This window comes from Haemaphysalis longicornis, unplaced genomic scaffold (assembly GCF_048455015.1).
Source record: "Haemaphysalis longicornis isolate Haplotype H1 unplaced genomic scaffold, Haemaphysalis longicornis Haplotype H1 scaffold_1, whole genome shotgun sequence".
In the NCBI taxonomy this organism is placed as follows: domain Eukaryota; kingdom Metazoa; phylum Arthropoda; class Arachnida; order Ixodida; family Ixodidae; genus Haemaphysalis; species Haemaphysalis longicornis.
The window spans coordinates 348816945-348837057 of NW_027526203.1; the positions used below are offsets into that span (position 1 = coordinate 348816945).

At 52.0% G+C, this 20113-nt stretch overlaps 1 protein-coding gene across 4 annotated transcripts in view; it reads right to left on the reverse strand.

Annotated features, from left to right (window-relative positions):
• Positions 1-19795, reverse strand: part of Pan (transcription factor pangolin) — a 229668-nt gene extending 209873 nt beyond the window's left edge. Inside the window, exons 1-2 of one of the 4 annotated variants that reach the window (XM_077685778.1) lie at positions 19460-19795; positions 19228-19315 (exon numbers count right to left, since the gene is read on the reverse strand). In XM_077685778.1, coding sequence (XP_077541904.1) covers positions 19228-19315; positions 19460-19597 — 226 coding nt within the window. In that variant the 5' untranslated portion in view covers positions 19598-19795. Of the gene's footprint in view, positions 1-19227 lie in introns of all 4 variants that reach the window. The other 3 variants (XM_077685754.1, XM_077685764.1, XM_077685772.1) reach the window with 3 other exon arrangements.
• Positions 19796-20113: the final 318 nt, after the last annotated feature.

Consider the following 20113-nt stretch of genomic DNA (forward strand, 5'->3'; position numbering starts at 1 on the left):
ACTCAAATTTTCCGCGTTCGACTGCTCGCAAGTCATCGGTTGCTCTTAAAGGAGCCATGAAGAGAAAACACAAGTTTGGTTCATTCAAAATATTGTCTCGTTAGAATCATACTGACACCACTTTTAACGTAAACTTCGCTCAAATAAGCTACATAATTAGGAAAAACGGGAACGGTCATGCGACCCACCAGCTCATTTCCCGCAACAGAACCTATGATGTCACATGAGCTAAGCTCTGCGATTGGCGGAGGCTGGCAGAAGCAGACGCAAATTAGGTAGAGCTTACAAACTAGACGAACGAGCGATTTGCGCTTAAATTTAGGGCACATTCTTTACAAAGCAATAAGAATGATGGGACAAACAGTGGAAGTTACGAAAGCACATGTAAACATAGTACTGATGCGTTCTGCTGTTCGTACTGCGCACAGCATGCTTGGTTTAGCTGCACAGCACTACGGGGCTTGGGGTTGTCTCAGACGACACTGGCCGATTGACGCAAGCAACGGTGTCTTACGTGACCCCATTTGTCGAGCGAGCACTGTTTCAGGGAACGAATATTTCCTTCCAGAACAAAAACAAGCCAGGTTTAAATGCGGGCAAAAACAAACCAAACGCTTGCCACGGTATGGTGGCGCCATCTAGGTTCGGGTAACGTAAAGAAACGCGGGAACAAACCAACACCGCTGTACAGGGTGGAGACAACCTTTGAACGGTCCCGTGCCGCCGCAATTGGGCCAACGGGCTCAACGCGTTATTCTTTTCGTTTCCCACGAGACCTAGCAACGCGAAACAGACAATATGATTCAAACTTCTTCAGTAAACCGCGTTGCGGCGATAATTTTAGCGCGGTTTTGACACAATGACTTGCTTCGGCGGCGAGCGAGCAACCGAAAATGGCGGCGCCAGCGTATACGTGTCTCTACCCTGTACGGCGGATGCGTGAATGAAGGGACTCTAGGCTGCAGAGCGGTCGGTTCCTGTGATGTCACTTGGGACCACGAAAACGCACGATTGAGCGGGAAAATCAAAATTTTAACCTGAATTGTTTAATTTCTCAGTGAATAAAGCACCGTTTGTATCCGGACAAGCGCTGGGGGCACTATAAAACACGAAATCTTTCGAATAAAACCAACTTGCATTTCCTCTTCATGGCTCCTTTAAGTTAGGAGCAGCTCGAACTCCCATGTCTGAGTATTTCATCTCGCTTCTCTACGACGCCGTTTTCAACGCATTCTTTTTTCACTTGCCATCGTAAAAGCCAATCCAACGCGAGTCATTAATAAAAGCAAATCTGGCACTCTCGGTTATGAACATATATTTTGCCTCAATTATATCTGGGGTTTTCTTCGCGCTGAATAGTGTGGACATATATGAACCACGCCAGCAGTTTCAGTAGTTCGGAACGGTACTGCCTATATATACTACGTGTTGCAGCATTTTTAGATGCAGAGCATCTGATTCACTCGCCTTGTCCCTCCGGCGTCGTCGTCGTTGTCGTCGTCGGCGTTGTCCACCCCTCCCCCATTCTCCTCGCCGCGCCAGCTGCGCTCTCCGCCGCTCACCCCCTCTCCTCTCCGATAGCGAACACTCTCTCGCGAGGGGCACTGGATTTACACTGTATTGGATTGGACTCGATTGGATTGGATTGGCTTGGCTTGGCTTGGATTAAAGTGGATTGCGTTGCGTCATGGCCGCGCCACGTTGCGTCATAGCCGCGGCAGACGCGCTGGGGCCGGCGCATGTGCAGTACTCTCTCTTCCGCGGTTTCCTCTCCTTCGGGCGCGCTGCGCATATAACCGGTGTGCCGTTCTCCGGCGAAGCAACATCCACGCTTGGCTCAAACACCTAGAGTCCACGCCGCTTTACAAGTACGCCAACGTCGTCATCGACTGGGACCGGCTTACGCAGTCCCCTCAACGTTATGCGCGCTATAAAACGCGGTCCCTTCGCCGCTCCGCCTATGCGTCGCATCTACACAGGGGTTCCCGCGAGGGGAGGTGGGAGTTTTTTCCAGTGTTCTTGCCCGGGCGGTTGCGTCAAATGACAGACACAAACAGACCAAAAATGTTCGCGCTTAGGTAGTTTTAAAGACTCTCGTCTTTAAAACGGGCAAGTTTTTTTTATACATACGTAGACAAGGCTGAATGTGCAGCTGAACGGTTACATTAACATCAGAAGTTACATTAACATCAGCAAATAGAACCAGAAATAGTCCCCGGTGAGCGATATAAACAAGCATTCTGGCATCGAATAAACGCCTGCGAAAGCTATTTATCTGAGCTCGCCTGTCGTGCATGCGACGAGCCCGAAACTTTTCACGATACGCACACATCCCACCCCAATTCACCTGCACACACGGCCGAAATACCGAGCCTGGCCGACATGGACGCTGCGCAACTGTTCGCAAACACGCCTTCGTATGTTCCAAGGCGCCAGAGAACCGGCGACTGCTCCTCCTTCCCCCCCGTTTTTGGGCCGAAAGTGCTTGCGATATAACAGCTGATCCCACGGGGCACGTCATACTTTAAGTACCCTGCAGGTCGCACACAAAGGAAGCAAAACGTTGTTGGAGGAGTTCGCCTACTGCTGAAGCCCCCTTCCGCTCTCCGTCGGCCGAAACCAAGCCCACTGGGCACAAAATAATTTAGGACGAGTTGATATTACAATATTAGCGTGCCTGAAACGACTCCGTTTTCGTAAAATTTTCGGGACTTCTAGGTCACTGACGCACGGCAAGGATGTCCGCGGTATGACAATGATACGCGTAACCGGTGCGTCGACCTGCTGCGCTAGGTTACTTAAATGTGCATCAAGCCAATTTACGACATGGTGGATTGCCCTACCGCGGCAGTCATAGTAAATACAGCGTGCTAAGACATCATTAGAAAGCTTTAGGAGCTAGGCACTACAATCAGCTCCGCGCACCACGCCGGCTTACGCTGCTTTGTGACAAACACCCGGCGCGTACATAGGCCCAATTGTACCACACTGCAGTCGCATCAGAAATATTTGAGCCTGCGTAACTCCTTGAGCTTGCGTAACCCTGTCACTGCAACAGATAAAGTTTTCAACGCGTACGAACCGGAAACAGCGGCCGCTAACGGAGCCGACCATGGCAGCAAAGCAGTAATCTAACAAACAACACACCAAAAGACTAGTAAACAATTTAGCGCCCTACAATTGAAAGTCGTTGACAGGTAGTGAGCCATATATAACTGCAGGTAATCAGCTAGATTCGCGCTCTGGGGGCCTGCAGTAATCGTTGGCGTTATTAGAAGTTTGAATTGCTAGATGTATTTCAGCTATGACAGCAGGCGAGACCACGGTTTTTTTTATACCGACAGGTCCCGATACAATCGTATTTTATCTCGAGACACGTCGTTAGCCTCGGCAATAATTTTAGTGTGCTTTTGTTTATAGCTTCATTCAGCATCACCGTTTACGATATAATTTTCATGTTCGGATTAGCGCATAGCCAGCCAGTTTCTCCCTTACGATGAGTACCTTGCACTTGCACACGAAGTCATGTTGAACGAGTCCACAGGCAAGCCAAGAGATCGGATTGCTTTGCGCTGCATGGCATAGCCGCACATAAAACACTTGATGCGCCTATTCTTGAAAAACTTATTCAAAAATAAAAACGGAAGTTAAAGCTGAGGAAATGCGCATTCGTCAGTTGGCCTTACTGTTGCTGCCACAAGGCAATCCAGCAATGCTAACCAAAATGCTGGCGAAAGACGTGTGTTTAATTGAATAATCTATTAGTTTTATCGCTTCTAGTAACGTAATTTATCTCCCTGGTTTAATGTTGTCCGACAAACTGCATTTGCGTTTTCAATTTCATAACCACCACCCTTGCCGCGCTATCGCCTGCTGCTATGGCGCACGAAGTTTGTGCAGCAACTATCGGTTCTGGGATGCATGCGGTAACGAGAAAAACGCTCCACCCGATAACCAAAAAGGACACTCGTAAAGGCGGATGCAGCGCGTTGGGTTTTTGGGACGGATGGACGTGTACTGTACGGTCCCCTAGTGATGCTGTTACACCGAAACAATTATTACGATTTCGTTGTTACTGGTAAAAAGAAGGCAATATTACAGTCCGTAAAAAGCAGTCAAAATTACGATTCCTTTGGGCAGCAAAGTTTTGAACGACCTTTTTCGAGAAACAGCGGCGGCGGTAAATTCCCGAAGAAATTGAAGACTGCACTGTGTGATTCTGCGCGAGCATTAATAGCTTACGCAGTCTCTCATACGCTACCAGCCCTACCGCAGCGACAACAAACCAACTGACCTTCGTCGTCCAGATTCCGACATTTCGGCGACTGCCCTCAAACAACGCATCGCCGACACGGATAGCCACCTTCCACCCGGCTCTACCACATTATATACCGACGCCAGTATACAAGATACTGTGATTGCCATTGCCATTCATTGCACTAGCCATCCAGCCGTCAGCAAGACGTCCATATTTAAGGTCCCGGAACCTCCATCATCGTTCTGTGCAGAACTTGTAGCCATTAGAGAGGCTCTGATTGCTGTAACCGGAATCACTTTGCAGCCCGGGGCGCGCATCGTAGTTCTTACCGATGCTCTACAAGCAGTTCGCCTACTACGGTTAGTTAGTCGTAGCCCTGTGCTGGCTCAGAGTATTCACCAACTTGCGGCAGGAATCGCTCACAAGATTCTGATTGAATGGGTTCCACGTGACCTACTCACAGACCACTGCAAGGCAGACGTAGCAGCCCGACTGGCAGCATCGGCTCCATCTCAGACTTCCCCGTTAGAGCTGGGTGATGCCACTCTTCTGGTGACGAGAAAAGAAAACCTCCGGCGCCGCACACGTGCTCTCATCCCACCGTGTGCTGCCACACGCGGGTCTTACCCGTGCCGAGGAGGTTGCGCTCAGGAGGATTCGGGTGGGGGTGGCCTTAACTCCCGCCGTGACCCGCCACTGGCCTCAATACCTTTACAATCCCTGGTTGCCCAGTTTGCCACCGCAGCGACGCGATCGCCGACCTTCACCACTTGCTGTGGTCCTGCCTCGCCTTGAGGCGGACGCGACTGCGGCACCTTGCGGCGACGGGCCTCCGCGTAGACGACGCCTCCGCATACGCCGCATGGATACATGGGCGCCATCATCGTTCACTCCTTGACTTCATCCGAAGCGAACATTTTCATTTTCATCTAATCACCATCAACTCATACCCCCATATATATGCCGCAAAATAAACGTTCATAAAAAACAGAAAAAAATTCTAGGCCCCGGAGGCTCGTGACATTTTTTCGCTTCGTTTAGGGCAATGATGGTCAGAAATGGCTTACGAAGTAAAACCACGCGAACTTTGCGCGTACGAAAGTTGCTACCATGTGCGACGTAATCTTTCCCGCCGAAAGCTGAAAATACGTCATGACGTTGCAGTCGATCACAAAGACAGCATGGCCTTCAGGCGTTACGCGCGCGGTGAAACGGTAACTGAAAAGTATACCCTCCTCTTCGGTACCGTTCGCACTTTTTCAACGCCAGGTACGAATGTGATTTAATTGGAAGCCATACAAGCCGGCTCACTTAAGCTAGCGTCGCTAAACGCAACGAAACGTCAAAACAGCGAATGAACACCCAGCCATTTTGTCAGCCGGAAGCACGTGACGCAGGAGCCTACCAGAAAACGGTTCCGGTCAATGTGAGGAATTCGGGATAGCGCCCCAGATAGCAGGAGGGGCTCTTTTTAAGAAGATTACCGTACGATCGCTGTGGCTTTGTTGCGTATTTTCGAAGTTGTCTGGGGGGCCACCTCCGCCCGTAGTACTTTGCCTACCCACATTACAAGTGCCGGTGTGGAACTGCTAGACGCCTGACAAGGCCGCTTCCGCATGGCAACATTTCCCAAGCCTGGGAGACGAAAAGTATGAATTAAACGTGAAAGTCGTTTGAAATAAGCGGATTCCAAATAACCAGTTTTGGACATGAGGGGCTTTAGAACGTGAAATAACGCATGCAGCAAAGTTTCAGCTGGATTACCAATTCTGGAAAACAAAATATTTTGCGAAACACTGAGGAATATTTGTGTAATTCAACGTCAAAAGTTGCTACGCATAAAGTTACGTACAGCGGATGGCTGCCGTCACTAGAACCCTGTAGATTAATCTTTTAAGCCAGCTCCAAATTTCACTACCGGGTGTCCCAAAATAGTCCAAAGAACTCTCAAAAACCTTGGGGTTACTGCTTGTGAAAGCAATGTAGTGTCGGAAAATTCTTCAATTTGGAAACACGGCAAGGCAGATTACTTAAAATTGTTTGGCAATAATCGTACCAGGGTTAGATGTGGCTCGCTAATATGTGAACTTTCCTCCCCGACAGAAATTGCCTGCAACGTTCACACTACCGAATAGCACCACAAATTTTGCAGAAAAATGGTTTAATGGAAACCGACTTCCTGCCGTGGTTAGTGTTCTGCCTACACCGCAGGTAATTACTCCAGCAGGCGACAGCTGAATAACACGGTAATGTGAAGGATACCAAGAAACAGTTCAGTTCCCACACTGTACTCCGTATTGCCCATGCGATGGAAGTAGGGGCAAACGCGGTTCCGGTGGCGCACAAATTGAAATTTACGTTGCTACTGGTTATGACCGACGTAGTTGCAGAAAGCTTACAGGAGCTTCTTGAATACCAAAATTACGCACGATACCGGGTCAAGAACGCACAGGGTTCTAAAGCTGATCGGATTGGATGCAGCGCGACGCATCCATTGAACAGAACGCGATTTTTCATAGGAAATGTACCGGCATGCATAGAAAAAGTTGGTCCCTTGAACAAGTCCGCAACTTGGGTATTCTATTTTACAACGTGACACGAATGAAGCCGAGGATTACCGATCGCCAGCCTGCGCGCATAATGTCCCGTGGGCCACTTCCGTCACAAAGCGCCTGAATGGCGAATAACTGTGGGCAAAACGCGAATTAGGACATCGATTAAACCCGGCGTGCGATCTGAGCGAAAAAAGCTGACCCTCGCGGTTGCTACACGAAGAATTTGCTCTTGTGGCCACAATGCTTGGCCACAGGAGAGCGAATTTCGATTTTAAGCCTATGCCTGGAAACTCCAATTTTTTTAGAGAACTTAAAAGCCGATGTCCTTGTTTAAGCAAATGGCAAAAAGCTGTGACCCGTGACTGCCATGTAAGGTCAGATAATATGACAGCGGTGTGCATTTTGATGTAGTCCTGAGGCTTCGTATGCCAAACCCTTTTCTTTGTTTTCTGCCTATCTCCAAGCACTGCGAAGCTCTTGCCAGCGAAAAACGGTACGCGGCATGCAGCGCAGCAAATGCTTCCTTCAGTATATATATTTTTTTTAATTCCACGATGTGCTTTTTATTTAGCTTTTCCTTGAAATAAGTTGTAAGGTTCAGCTCCTAGTAAGCCAGCACCAACAACAGGAATACCATCTAAAGACACTAGTAACCAAAAATGCTAGTAATTTGAGAAAACGCAGGAAAGGGGAAAGTAGTTTTGAGCGTTGTACAGACGTACGCCTGCTCGGTTTGCTGGTTCAGTTCGCCCCGACCCTCGAAAATCGCACGGTGAATTGAAGCGAAAAGTGATCGTAATGACCCTCTGCGTCCAGGAGACTCACGCCTGCAGGGCAGGTAGTGCACTTGGCGATCACGCATCGATTTCCCCAACTCATCACGGGCCGCCGACGCAGTACAATCGCTTCGACGAGCGGGTCGAAGGATAACTTATGCATATTTCTTTGCGCAAAAAAAAAAAAAAAGAAAAAAACGAAGAATGCGGACGGGACAGGCGCTAGACGCCAACTGAATACTACACAACAAAAAATTGAGCTTGAACCGCAAAATCGCCGCAATACAAAAACACACGCTTCTGCGCACGTCACATCCCTACGCGCACTGAGTTTTTCTGCTGCGGCGATTTTACGGCTCAATGCTTTGTTCTGTAGTATTTAGTTGGTGTCTAGCGCCTGTCCCGTCCGCATTCTCCTCCTGTGTTCCCGCCTCTTTTGCGCTAGGAAATATGCACAAATTATTCCAGTACCAACTTGCCAAACTTCCCGCTCTTATTTAACGGGTCGAGGGAGACAACCCACCCCTGCTGTCCTAACCTCATCGGTGGTGCATGTATTGTCCGGTTTTCTATCTAGTTCCGACAAACTTCTTGCTCAGTGGCAGCGTGGGACGGAGCACCACGCGCATTGCTCGGTTCCTCACGACTTCCCGGTTTACGTTCTTAGAAGGATTTTCGAGTCCGTGCTTACTCGATGGTAACGCGCTACGCGGTTGAGCACGGCGTCATGGTTGCGATTCCGTGTCTTAAGGCGATGAACTTGTGCCTGATTGGGAGAAACGGCGCCGTTTCCGATACAGAAAATGGCCGCCACTGTAAAGAGTTTTTCTTGAAAAACCCCCACAAAAATGCCAGAATTACTACCTGACTGCGTCTGTGGACTGATTTTGATAAAGGAAATCGGTGAGTTTCAAAAAAATATAGCTACATTAAACTTCGTATGGGGATCGAACCCGCGTCTCCAGGGTCGGAGCCGAGTGCGTTATTAAATAACTACGTTAGATGGGCGCACGTTTCCAGAGGGAGAACAAGAGTTAGCCCGGTGCGCGCAGCGTATCACGTGACAGGTGAACGTGGTGGCCCGTGAGTACAGCAGGTGCACACCAGCAGCCACGGAGAACTCCAATTCTGGGGAAGCAAAAAGCTTTCAAGGAGTACTCTCGAGTCTATTCACAATTATGACGATCATATTATGGCGATGCAATGACGCGTGACGATGGGCATGCATGAATGTACGCACGCACATATTTTTGCTAGGAGGTAAATACTACATTGTACGACAAAGAACGCGCGAGATCAACCGTAGACTTAACCCGACCGCAATAAGCAGGGTCCTTCAAAAGCATTGAAGGACGCTGGTACACGCTACGACTTGTAACGCACACTCCTCGAAGCGAGAAACAAAATGAAAGTAGTCGCGCCACACGGGGTTTACCCCCAGCGCCTATCATCGGTAAAAAAGAAAGAAGGGAAACAAAGCCCGCCCTTCGCTCACAAAGGGTTCTGCTACGGGAGCTGCCGCGAAAGGGCAGTGTGGCCGCTCTCGCAACATCCGGAGTAGGCTCTAGTCTGGGCAGCGAGAGTAGGCAAACGCGAAGACAAACCACCGTTATCGGGTATAGTCCGATACGGGCACTTCAAGGGGTCAGTGAAATAGGCGCTGCCAAGGAGCGCGGCTCGGTGTGCTGCAATCGGAACAGGCGCACGGCATATCGCGCCCTTCGCCATTCAAGGCAGGACGTGGTAAGAATGGCGACGACAGTCTCTGGAGTGTGACGGTGAATAGACGGCCACAACTTCGGTACGAAAGCGGTGCCGCTGCCCGTGGATACCGTGCTGACCGAGACCCGACTGCGCCTGCGCGCGCGGGCACGGCGAGGGCCGGCCCGCGGAACTAATCCACCCTATTGGAACTAATGCTCAAATGCCCAGACGGGTCCCGGTCAACACGGTACGAAGGGAAGACACGCAGCATACGGAGTGCTAAAACTCTATTTTTAGTTTGAAAACCCCTGAACGCGCACCTCCTGGCATACGCGGACAACATTTCGACCCCTACCTCAAGAAAATTTGTGCCATCACTATAAAACGAATCGCGAAAGCTCATCTCGGGGTTCCATTCTACACAGAACGAACAGCATGGCTATATAAAATACAATGCGGATTGTCCACGCCGTTGTGTTTAACTCCGAGGAACCTTCAAGACCTGTTGCCCAGGTTCAGTTTTTACGTGTCCCCGCGTCTTTGCTCCCTGTCCAAAACTTGCGGGCCAGCACTGATCCGTTCGTTCGGAGCCTGCAGAATAAAGAATCGACGAAACAGGAGTGCCTCCGGAATGACGGGCGCATACGAAGAGTGTACACGTCGCACTGTGGGCTAACCTCGTCTTCGAATCCCCTCGTGGCACAAAGAACAAACCACGACCCTGTAGTTTATTCCGTACTGCAAACCAAAGCAAGCAAGCTAGTTCTGTTTCGATACTGCCTGAACGGCGGTTTCGGATCCCAAACAGCGGAAGATAAGACCTGTGGACGATGTGGACGTCATCCCCTCCCTTGTTCGCCTGTGCGACTGCACGAAAATAAGTCCCAGTTTTGTAGCGACAAAGCGCAGCTCCGAGGAGCACAGCGCTAAGCGAACACGGACAGCTACGCTTCGTTCGTCCGCACGACGCCTAGCACATCATTTGCACACCAAGTGGCGACGCATCATTACGTGGCGCCAACGTCGATTCGAATATCACTCTCGTGATCTCCAAGCGCGCGCGTGTACACTCAAGCAAGGACTGCGGCGTCAAACATGCGTGTCGCCCTCGCGTTGACACATTGACATCGCCGTCACAAGGACTCACTGAAGCACCTCAAAAATGTTCTCCGCGGTATATGAAAATGGCTATAAGCTGCGTGCTTCACAAATGGGCCCGCACTCGGATGCCGAGAAACGGAGGATATCAAGGTCGCGAAAATCCTCCCCTATATATTTGCGGGAACGAGGCGGAAAGCTGTCAGCACAAGCGCGTTCGATCTCGGGAGAGCGACGACGAGCAGGCCGGCCCATCCGCGACACGCGAGAAAGGCCGGGAGATGCAACAAGTGCGCAGAAATAATATCGCTCAGGGCTCGTGCAAGCGCGCGGCGGCCGAAGCGGCCACGTTTCCTGCCATCAGCGGCGGCGGCGCGCAGGCGTCCGGCGGGGCCCGGCACGACGGCTTCGGTCACGACGCCGCTTCAAAGTGACAGGCTCGTTTCCAGGCTAAACAGGGCCCAGGTTTGGGCTGCCCCGCAACGACGGCGACGAGGAGCGTGACAGGGGCTCGGCGGGGGCAACGAACCTGGGCACGCAGGGGGCGTCCATCCAGTCAGCTGACAGGGCGGGAATCTCATTAGGCGGGCCCCCGCCGGAACCGGGCACCCGACTGCCCCAATGATAGCGGCCGTCCCCAACGTACGCGCTCACCAAACGAACACTGTCGCGAAAACGACCACAGCGGCGAACAAATCGATTTCGAGCCGCGCCGCTGCCAGGGACAACTAAACAGAAGGACTTTCTGCGAACCAGTTTCCGCAACATGGCTCGAGCGACGAAAAAGAAAGTGCAACGAGCGCTGGGAAAACAAGCCTCGAAAATGTAGCACAGCCGGCCAAAAAAAGTTGCCCGACGATCCCGACTGCAGAAGCTTGGCAGGAATGTGCCGACGCCGGTCGTCAAAATTTACGAGTCGATGGCAGGAGCGACAAATAAAAGAGCCAGAGCGGCGGTCGGGCGCCTAATGTTGGCACATGGGCCCGTAAAATTGCCCACTTGGGGGACACTCGCCATTAGCATCCACAATTAGGGGCTCGAGCAAATTCTCATCGTCAGTCACGGAACGGCCGCGGCTTAATCACTACCTTGTCCGATCTGGCGAGGCGACCCTCGGCCGTCCCAGCGGGGAGGCGCCCAGTGAACTTTGCACAGGGCTGGCCCCAAAGCGTCCCCTGGAACGGCAGGGTTGGTCGATTCGGATGAGTGATAACCGCCGCGGCGCCCCATCATTTAGTAGGCACGCATGTCGCCAACACTTCTCCGGGCTGCCGACCGCACTTCGCAGAGGGTATTATAATACGCGTTCGTGAGGACCCTCGGGAAGCGCGCTCACCCGTATTGAACAGCGAACGTCGGAAACGTCACCAGTGGAAAACTACGGCCAGTCGGAAATCGACTCAATTTATAAGTGGAGCACGCGTTACGCTCCCACTACGGCTGCCAGTGACGTGCGACTGGGGGGTGTCCCTCGCGGCACACAGTAACGTGCCGACGGCAGAAGCCGCGTAGTGCTCAGATAATCCTTCCCACCTTTGCACAGCACCGCCCAGCTTTGCGGTAACAGACTCTGGAGCACTGCCTTTTCCAGGTGCGTACTATGCATACCTATTGTGCTCCCAAGTCAGCAACGGTGTGATAGTTTGGTGTGTGCGGTCGTGTTGACGTTACGGGCTGTGCGACCCTTGGTGTGAGCGCGAAATGAACATCCCATCGCCAGCACTTGTGAAGTATCGAATCACAAACTGGAGGTTCGCGCATCCACAGATTCCACGCGGCTGGTTATGGCAAGAACAGACCTCGCCCGGCGAGAAACGCTTCGTTTACATACGTGACGGTGACTAAGGTGTCGGCCGAGACTCTCTAGGCGCGGTTCACGAACCCACCCGCTCGTGAGAAAATTGAGGCCCTCCAGTTACCTCAGACACTTGAGCCGCTTAAGGTAACAAACAAAGATGGCAACGCCACTACCGCGCGGCCACGCACATAAGAGTCGGCTTCGCTTGGCACAAATTGCTCGAGCTCACACAACACACCTTTCTCCTGGTACCGTGTCTTCTCGACATCGTTTAGCGTTGACAAGTCACCTCGTAGATCACTGGGCATCACTATATTTGCGGTGCCGCTGCTGCCGGCGATGACTGCTAAGAACAGTGCGGATAAATACGGCAGTCGCGCCGGCCGCATGATCCTGTGCACGACAAGATGGCGCCCTACCCACGCTGCGCACCGTCAGCCCTCGTGCATTACTACCATCGCAGATACCTCAAAACGTGGCCAATGCAGCTGTCGGCATAAAACCAGCATGGTGCGATTCTACACCGTTGGGCCAAGTGATAAGATATCCGCTTTTCGTCCATCAATCATTTCCACGCTGAACAAAACTAGTCTTTTGCGCAGAGAAATCAGCGGCGCGTGACTGAGCAACGCAAATGACTCGCGGCTGTATGCTTTCTTATAGACGGCATCCAACTCCGATCGCTTTCAGTTGGCCTCGGCGCTTTTGCTTCCTCGAGAACTCCTTTTACCATAGCATGTCATGCACGCCTGGCTCCAGGCAAAACGTGTGACCACTCTTTCGTACGTACAGTCACGAGCAAAAGTTTACCGACCACGAGAGGAGTAATTCTGTCTTGTTCAAGGCAGCTATGGTGCGGCCAACACCTGCCACATAACTTTTGCTGCACAGCGATATGTGGAAGAGAAGTTCCCTGGAATGGACACTTCCATGCATTTCCGGGGACTTCTGCTCGTAAAGCTATGAGCCACGGCACCTCCATCGTGACCCCCTCTTCGCTCCCGTCGTGAGGAGTAGGAGAACGAGTGGGGTTCTCACAAGCGACAATGGCGGGTCACATCCCGCTGGAGCCATGGGAGACCACAGACGACAGGCCGTTCGACCTCTCAAGGAGCAGCATCCCTTCTCTCTTCCTGTGGGACAGAGATATGCGTCATCCGGCGGAAGCGGAGTCCTCTTCCTGAACAAGTTCCACTCCTCTGTCAGTGGGAAGCGGATCGGAGTTCTGTGTGTGTGAGAGAGTATGGATACGCCCACTACCTGCCATCGTACTCGAACTTTTTCAGCGCGAATGACGAAAGCTCCAGGATTTTGGTTTGCAGTTAACGAAATCACGGCTGCTATACTAATAGAAGCATAGCACTCACCCATCTCTACAGAAATAGACGGGGCGCGCAATAAGAATTGGACGTGGAAATAACAGTCCGGAAGTGGAAAAAAAAATTCCGAAGAGGAGATCGCAGTTGCGATGAAAAGAGTTGCCGTATGCTAGAGATGCCTGCTATAACGACGATGGTGTAGCGACCGCCATATGGAATGGGTGACGCCCACAATTGGAGATAGCTCATAGGTATCTCGCTCTCCTTTTATTTGTATTGTTTTTACTATCTTGTTACTAAACCTTTCCGCGACTAGCGTAGATAGTTTGCACCCATCCATCGCAAAAAGTAAAGCCGCAGATCCGCATGAATCTGGCATTACTTGCACTGTTCGAACAAAAAGAACAATCGGATGTTTATTGGTGTATCTAGGAATGCGTGAGCAGCTATTCCTCCCCCTTCGTGAACAGGCTCGGCCCGATGCGCACGCCTTGTTCCGGCGCGCGCATTGGGCCCACAAAACCGCGTTTCTCGCACGCACCTCGCTCACATTGCTTTGCGTTCTAGCAGTAAAGTTGGCACGCTCTATGCCAGGAACAGCTCAGTAGTATGCTGCCGGTAGCGGTAAGGCGGGACAGTGACATTGCCTAGTGCGCATCATGGCTGGACAGCAAGTGTCGCTGCGGGCCCCAGACGCAAGGCCGGTGAACAGCGATACTTGCTGCCCAGTTGCTCTTGCAGCACAGCATGCGTCACTTCGTCCAAAGGCTTCCTAACAGCAATTAGACGATGGATCGCTTCACTGCAAAAGGTCATTCGATTTCGCTATCGCAACGAAACGACGGTTTGTCTTACTTTGTTAGCGGTTGGCCCAAAGGAACTACATCTGCATTCGAACTCATTTCTTATTAACATGGGGCGGAATTCTGTAAAGTGGCGGCCTTCATTTTGAAACGACGCTGTATTGCCATGAGGCATGCACGTTTTCTGTGAGCACCGACAGGCAAAAAAAAAAAAAAAAAAGTGGCGCGCCCACACGGGGAGGTGTACGTACGATCGACGGCTTGAAACGGCGCCCCGGCACTCCAGGCGTCGCTTGGAGCTCTCCACTGCCTACTTCCGTTTTCCGGCTGGGTGGCACACGCTTCAACGAGCGCTTCCGCGGTTCTTAAATGTGCACTGACTGGGACGCGGTGGTGTAAACATCTTGGGTCACGACATGTGCAATCGTCTCCAATATCGCGTCGCGGGCAGCGAAGGCCGGAATTTATTTTTGCGCGGAGCGTGTCTACGCGAGTACGCCATTTCGTGCATCGCACAGTAAGCCGTTTTTCCCTGCCGTACAGCTCCTGATTGGCGATTTGCCGGTACAACTCCAAGGAGGGTGTAGGTCAGTGCGGCATTCCAGTGTTTCCTGCCGCATGTTGCTTATTAAGAAACTCTGCTAACCGGCCTTCGAAATCGCGAATTACCCACCTTCAGAAGCAAAAGCTGCCAGGAAAGGCTATGCCTGAATCTGTTAGTTCTTGCCTAATCAAAGAATTGGTTTCGCCGAGGTGGCTGTTTCCTCATTTCGCCACGGCAGTGTATCTTTTTAACTGAACTACAGTCAACCGACAACGAACAGCAGGATCGTTGGCGCACACTTACAGTGATCATTCACATCATTAACAAAACAATTATTAAATGCCAAACAGAATTAACGTTTATATAAACGCTCATTAAAGGTCACAGGGAGGACCTCTGCACGGTTACACGCGGTTTTTAAAGCGAAGCTTTCTATGTTTCACTGGTGCCTCCCACCGTTACTCCAAAACGCGCTGCAGGAAAGTTAACTTACACAAGCGCCGAACCTGGGTCCCTCGCGTTATGAAGCCGCCGTCTATCCGATTGAGCCAAGCCGACATGGTTGAAACAGTTGATTTTTGATTTAGGACTTCGCCTCACGTTGCATGGGAGAAAGCTTCGCGTTTTAACCACCTTTCTTGATTGACTGCAGGGTTTAACGGGCGACGCAACGCAGGCGATGAGGCGCGCCGTAGTGGAGGGCTCCGGATTAATTTTGACCACCTGGGGATGTTTAACGTGTGCCGAAATTTCGTACACACGGGCGTTTCTAATTAGCGCCGCCATCAGAAAGGCGGCCGCCGAGGCCGGTAATCGAATCCTCGTCCTCAGCAGCACAACGCCTTAGCCCCTGAGCCAACGCGGCGAGTTTTAACCACCTTCCTCTTGAAGAGAGGGCTTCAATTCCATTTTAGATTCTGAATGGACTTTAATGAAAGCCATCCCAAAGTACCTAACGCCCTCAAGGAACAGGAAGGCCTACTGCCCCGTAGTTTGCATTCCTTCTCTTTATTTCGCCATCCATGCCGAGGAAATCTCACCGCCTGGTCACTTCATAGAGGAAAATCACACTGTCCATCCGACCAGGGCAATTATGAAGCTTAGCCGACATTTGCCGGGCGACGATAGGTGCTTTCTTTAACAAAGACCGTGAAACTGCCACAGAAAGAAGGAATGTATCCTCCTCTTTGTTCTTTTATTTTTTTTTCTTTGTGGATGTAAGGAAGGCACAAATCTGGAGCAATGCCTGGCGCATTTGAAGCTGAAAAAAGAAAGGGGGATAAACGATACACCCCGCGGAAGCTCCTAGACCACCCCTGCCGCCAATCCGCGACTTGTGGCATCACATTTAGATAAGGTGCAAAATAAATAGCCTTGGGAGGAAAATGCTCGCCTTCGAGTTTATGAGAGTGCTGTTACCTATAAACTAGGTTCTTTAATCTATCGATAACAGGCGTGTATACTTCAGCTTGCGCCATTTTTCAGAATTCGGGGCATTCAAAATGCGCATCTGTCGGTGGCCTAACGCAAGCAAGACCAAAAGCATTCTTGCCAGCAGGGACAGGCAGCCGACCATTCGCGTTAATAACGGCGTATGCCGCGAGCGAGATTTCTTCGCAACTTGAATGCCAATGCAACTCACCAGGAGCTCTGGCAATACAAAGGGGGAAAATGTCTGACGTGCAATCGCAGCATGGCGGCGGTGCTGGCGCAAACCGGAAGGTGGTTTTAAGAGCAGCTCACTCGTGGTTTAACAGCAGCTGCGCCTGCGCACAACCGCTGCTATCGATGGAGCAAAATTACGCATACGCACCACCAAACCCAGGGGCACGAATCAATGCGACGCAGCTTGGGACTAAAGAATAAGCAAATGTCAGCTCATTACAACGGGCATCCATTTAGCGCGCAGTAAAGTTGAGCTTCAGTCGCTAGTTAGCGGCCGAGTTGGCGAGAAAACCATTTAGACGTAACTGAGCAGTCGAAGCGGCTGGCCGCGCTCCTCTTATCAAAAATTCCGACAAGGACGCCGTACCCCTCAGCCCCGCCTCCGTGTGCAACGAAGATGCGGCTCATAGACTCTGCGACACAACGCGCGTATACACCCAGCAAACAGCATGGAGCAATCCGTCAGATCAACATTTTAAGGGCACACTAATAAAAATGGCTGTGCATTCACCACCTTCCGCGATCTGGCCTCACCGCTAAACACCGAAGAAAACATACTAGGCTGCTAGCTTGAATAGAAAAGAATGAACGGGTTCAAACCGCGCTCAGCAAGCAAGCGTCCCTTTTTTATGACAAGCGAATGTCGTCGTAGGGCAAAGGAGAGCGGTATCTTTCGCGACTATCGGAACTGCTCAGGGAAGCCGCGGTTACGTCATTCAACACAGACAGCGTTGCTGCCGCAAGGCTGTGATCCCACCACGCCGCAAAAGCTATTTCGAAAACACCTCGAGCTGGTGTATTGGGCAAGTCTACTACTGCTAAGCTTCGATTCTTGGCGACCACGCTACTGAGGATGCCGAACAGTCATGCTGGTTGGGACCCCCAACGCCCTAGATAGAGCACGGAGCGCTTGACAGCCAACACCTCACGCGAAATATTCTGTACAGCTTGGAAGACCACACGGGGTTACAATGTCGAAACATTAAAATCCGAGTGGCAGAGAAAAGCCTTAAAGTGTGCAGTAAAAAAGCACGGTCTCATCACTGAGGTTGCACTTCCGCCCACGGCGTTGCTCCCTGGTGATTTTGACATTTTTGAAACCTTGCTACGTCAGCAAATAATACTTAGCCACAGTAGGAGTCATGCTCTTGTCGCGCACTCCCAAAACACGATTCAAAGGGGAGGCATTTAATCATCATCATCACGCTCAGTTTGCCGAATGCCCCCCCCCCCCCCCCCCCCTTCCCCTCCCCCCGAATACTATTGCCCCGGTGATATAGCAAACTCCAACCCTAATCCTCCAGGGCTGTTGCTTTTCTAAAAAAAAAAAAAAAAAAGAAATTACAAGACGCAGGAAAGTAACTCGGGTGCCGATCAGTTAACAGAACTAGTGGTCTTGCTCCCAGTGGCGGACAAAGGACGGCATAAAGGTCGGTGCCACACGGCCCAGCTCTTTTGGACGGCACGGGAAGACAAACCAAGAAAGATAACTTCCGAGGCAGCCGTTGCCCGCCGCACTTCGGTGGGGGGGGGGAGACGTCACAAGCACCAGCCGCAGGAGACGGAAACCGCATTCCTCCACAGCCGCCCAGCCCCCTTCCCGCTGTCTTTCTGGGCGCGCTCCATCAGGCCTCAAGTCGGAGCCACGCAGTGGTGAGCGCTCCCTCCCCTCCCGAGGCGCTCGCCTGTTCCCGTATCGCGCACCCGCTTTATCTTATCTGGGCCGCCCGCCTTGCTTTCCTTTTTTTATCGGCGTTCCAACGAGCACCACGCTGCTGCCACTATCGCCTTTTACAATCACAAGAAGGGTAGTCTCACGCTTGCGAGAGCTCTACTCGAAGAGCGGCAGTGACGGGGATACTAGTGCCCACAGACTGAAAAACTGAGTCAGTAACGTGGAAAATACTGCACTCACGAGAAAATACTGCACTCACGAGAGTATTAAACTGAACTCTGGCCACCCAAATAAAAGCAGTGATTGAATGAACACCGCTGAAAAAAAAAAAGCACCCCGCTTCCCACAGGGACACCTCCTCACTTAGATGCTTGCATCCCCTCTCTTTTTTCTAAGCACACCGAAGAAAGGAACTGCGAAAGCCAGACAGCCGTAAGACCAATGCACATACTTCCACTCTACTCAGCGTGAAACAGTACACCAGCAACACATGGAGCAGAAAGCAAGAGTGAACTCGAGAATTAATTTTTAAAGCTTACAAGACTTTTTTTTTTTTTTTTTTTGCGATATTATGCCCTTTGGCATAAAGTCTTAGAGGTACAAGTTGGCACCCGTTTCCCGGTGGAAATCCAGAAGACACTTTACAAGACATGCAACAACATTATGGGAACATTGCATCGCGTCCAAAATAAAATACCAGTAGAGGAGGAGCGCCATGTCTACCATGTGTGCCTCAGCCAGAAGTGCGTGGAGGAGGTGTACACGAGACTGACGCATCAGGCACTCGCTATTCAGTGCTTCAAGGCACCAAGACCAACAAAGCGGATCGCAGAAGCTGTGAAAGGCAGGCGACATCGCTTTCCCACGTAATGCGCGCGGCAGCGCATGAAGTGAAACAGCCATGTCGAGTCTGCCGCAGCTAGTGCCAACGCGAAAGGCATGTTTCGGGGATGGGCGCAAGATCGGTCGGTCGCCGCACGGGCGTTCCGATCTATCTTTTGCAGACTGGGACTCGAGTAAACAAGGACTCACCGAACAGCGATCCAAAGGCGTCGGGCCGCGCGGGCTTTGGCGAAGCATAGCCGGCGGTGGATTGCCCGGGCAGGCCGACTATCTTCTCCTGCAAAAACCGGCACAAACCCGAGGTCGGCGTCAAGCCTCTGGCGGTCGACACGTCTTGCTGCAGCCGAGATACTCCAAAGTCAGCGTGGCACGACGCGGCGAGGCAAGCCGAAGTCCTGGCAGCGGCGACGGCGGCACTTACCTCCTCGCCTTCAGTTACCAGGCTCGACTTCAGGTCCGTCAAGTTCTCGGAGGAGCGCTTCTCTTCTTCGCCTTCATCTTTGAACACTTTGATCTCGTCCGAGGAGGCCAAGTCGTCTCCGCCGCTGCCATGCGGCATCGTGCCCGCACACACGCCACCGCACACGCACACAAGCACGGCCGCGTCACCGCTACACGCGAAACCCGCCTTCAACGGCAGCGCTCGTCGCCACCGCCACAACAACGCGACATCGCCGGACCGCTCCGCTCGCGCTACTTCGCTCGGGACAAATCAGAGAGCACGTGCGCCACAGGGCCCAGCGGACGCGGCCAATCGCGGAGCGGGGGTTCCGCCAGGGAGTGTCGGAAACGGGTCTGCGCGCGCGACCGACGCGCCGCTGCTGAAATTCCGAAGGCGCGGCTTTGCACGCCCGGCGGCTCCACCGCCTGCAGCAAAATAAACAACAACACGTGTTAGTGCTCCGCCGCGAAAGCTTCGGCGAGGGCGCCTTTGTCCGCGCCAGGGGAGGAGGCGCGCCAAAAGGGTAAACATTCCGGAGCAGCGTGACCGCGCGACGACCGGCCTCCCCCTCGCCCGCGTAGCCCGTGAAAAACGCTAACGAGATGGTGGCCAGAGGTGCGCCGTCTCCGCCTC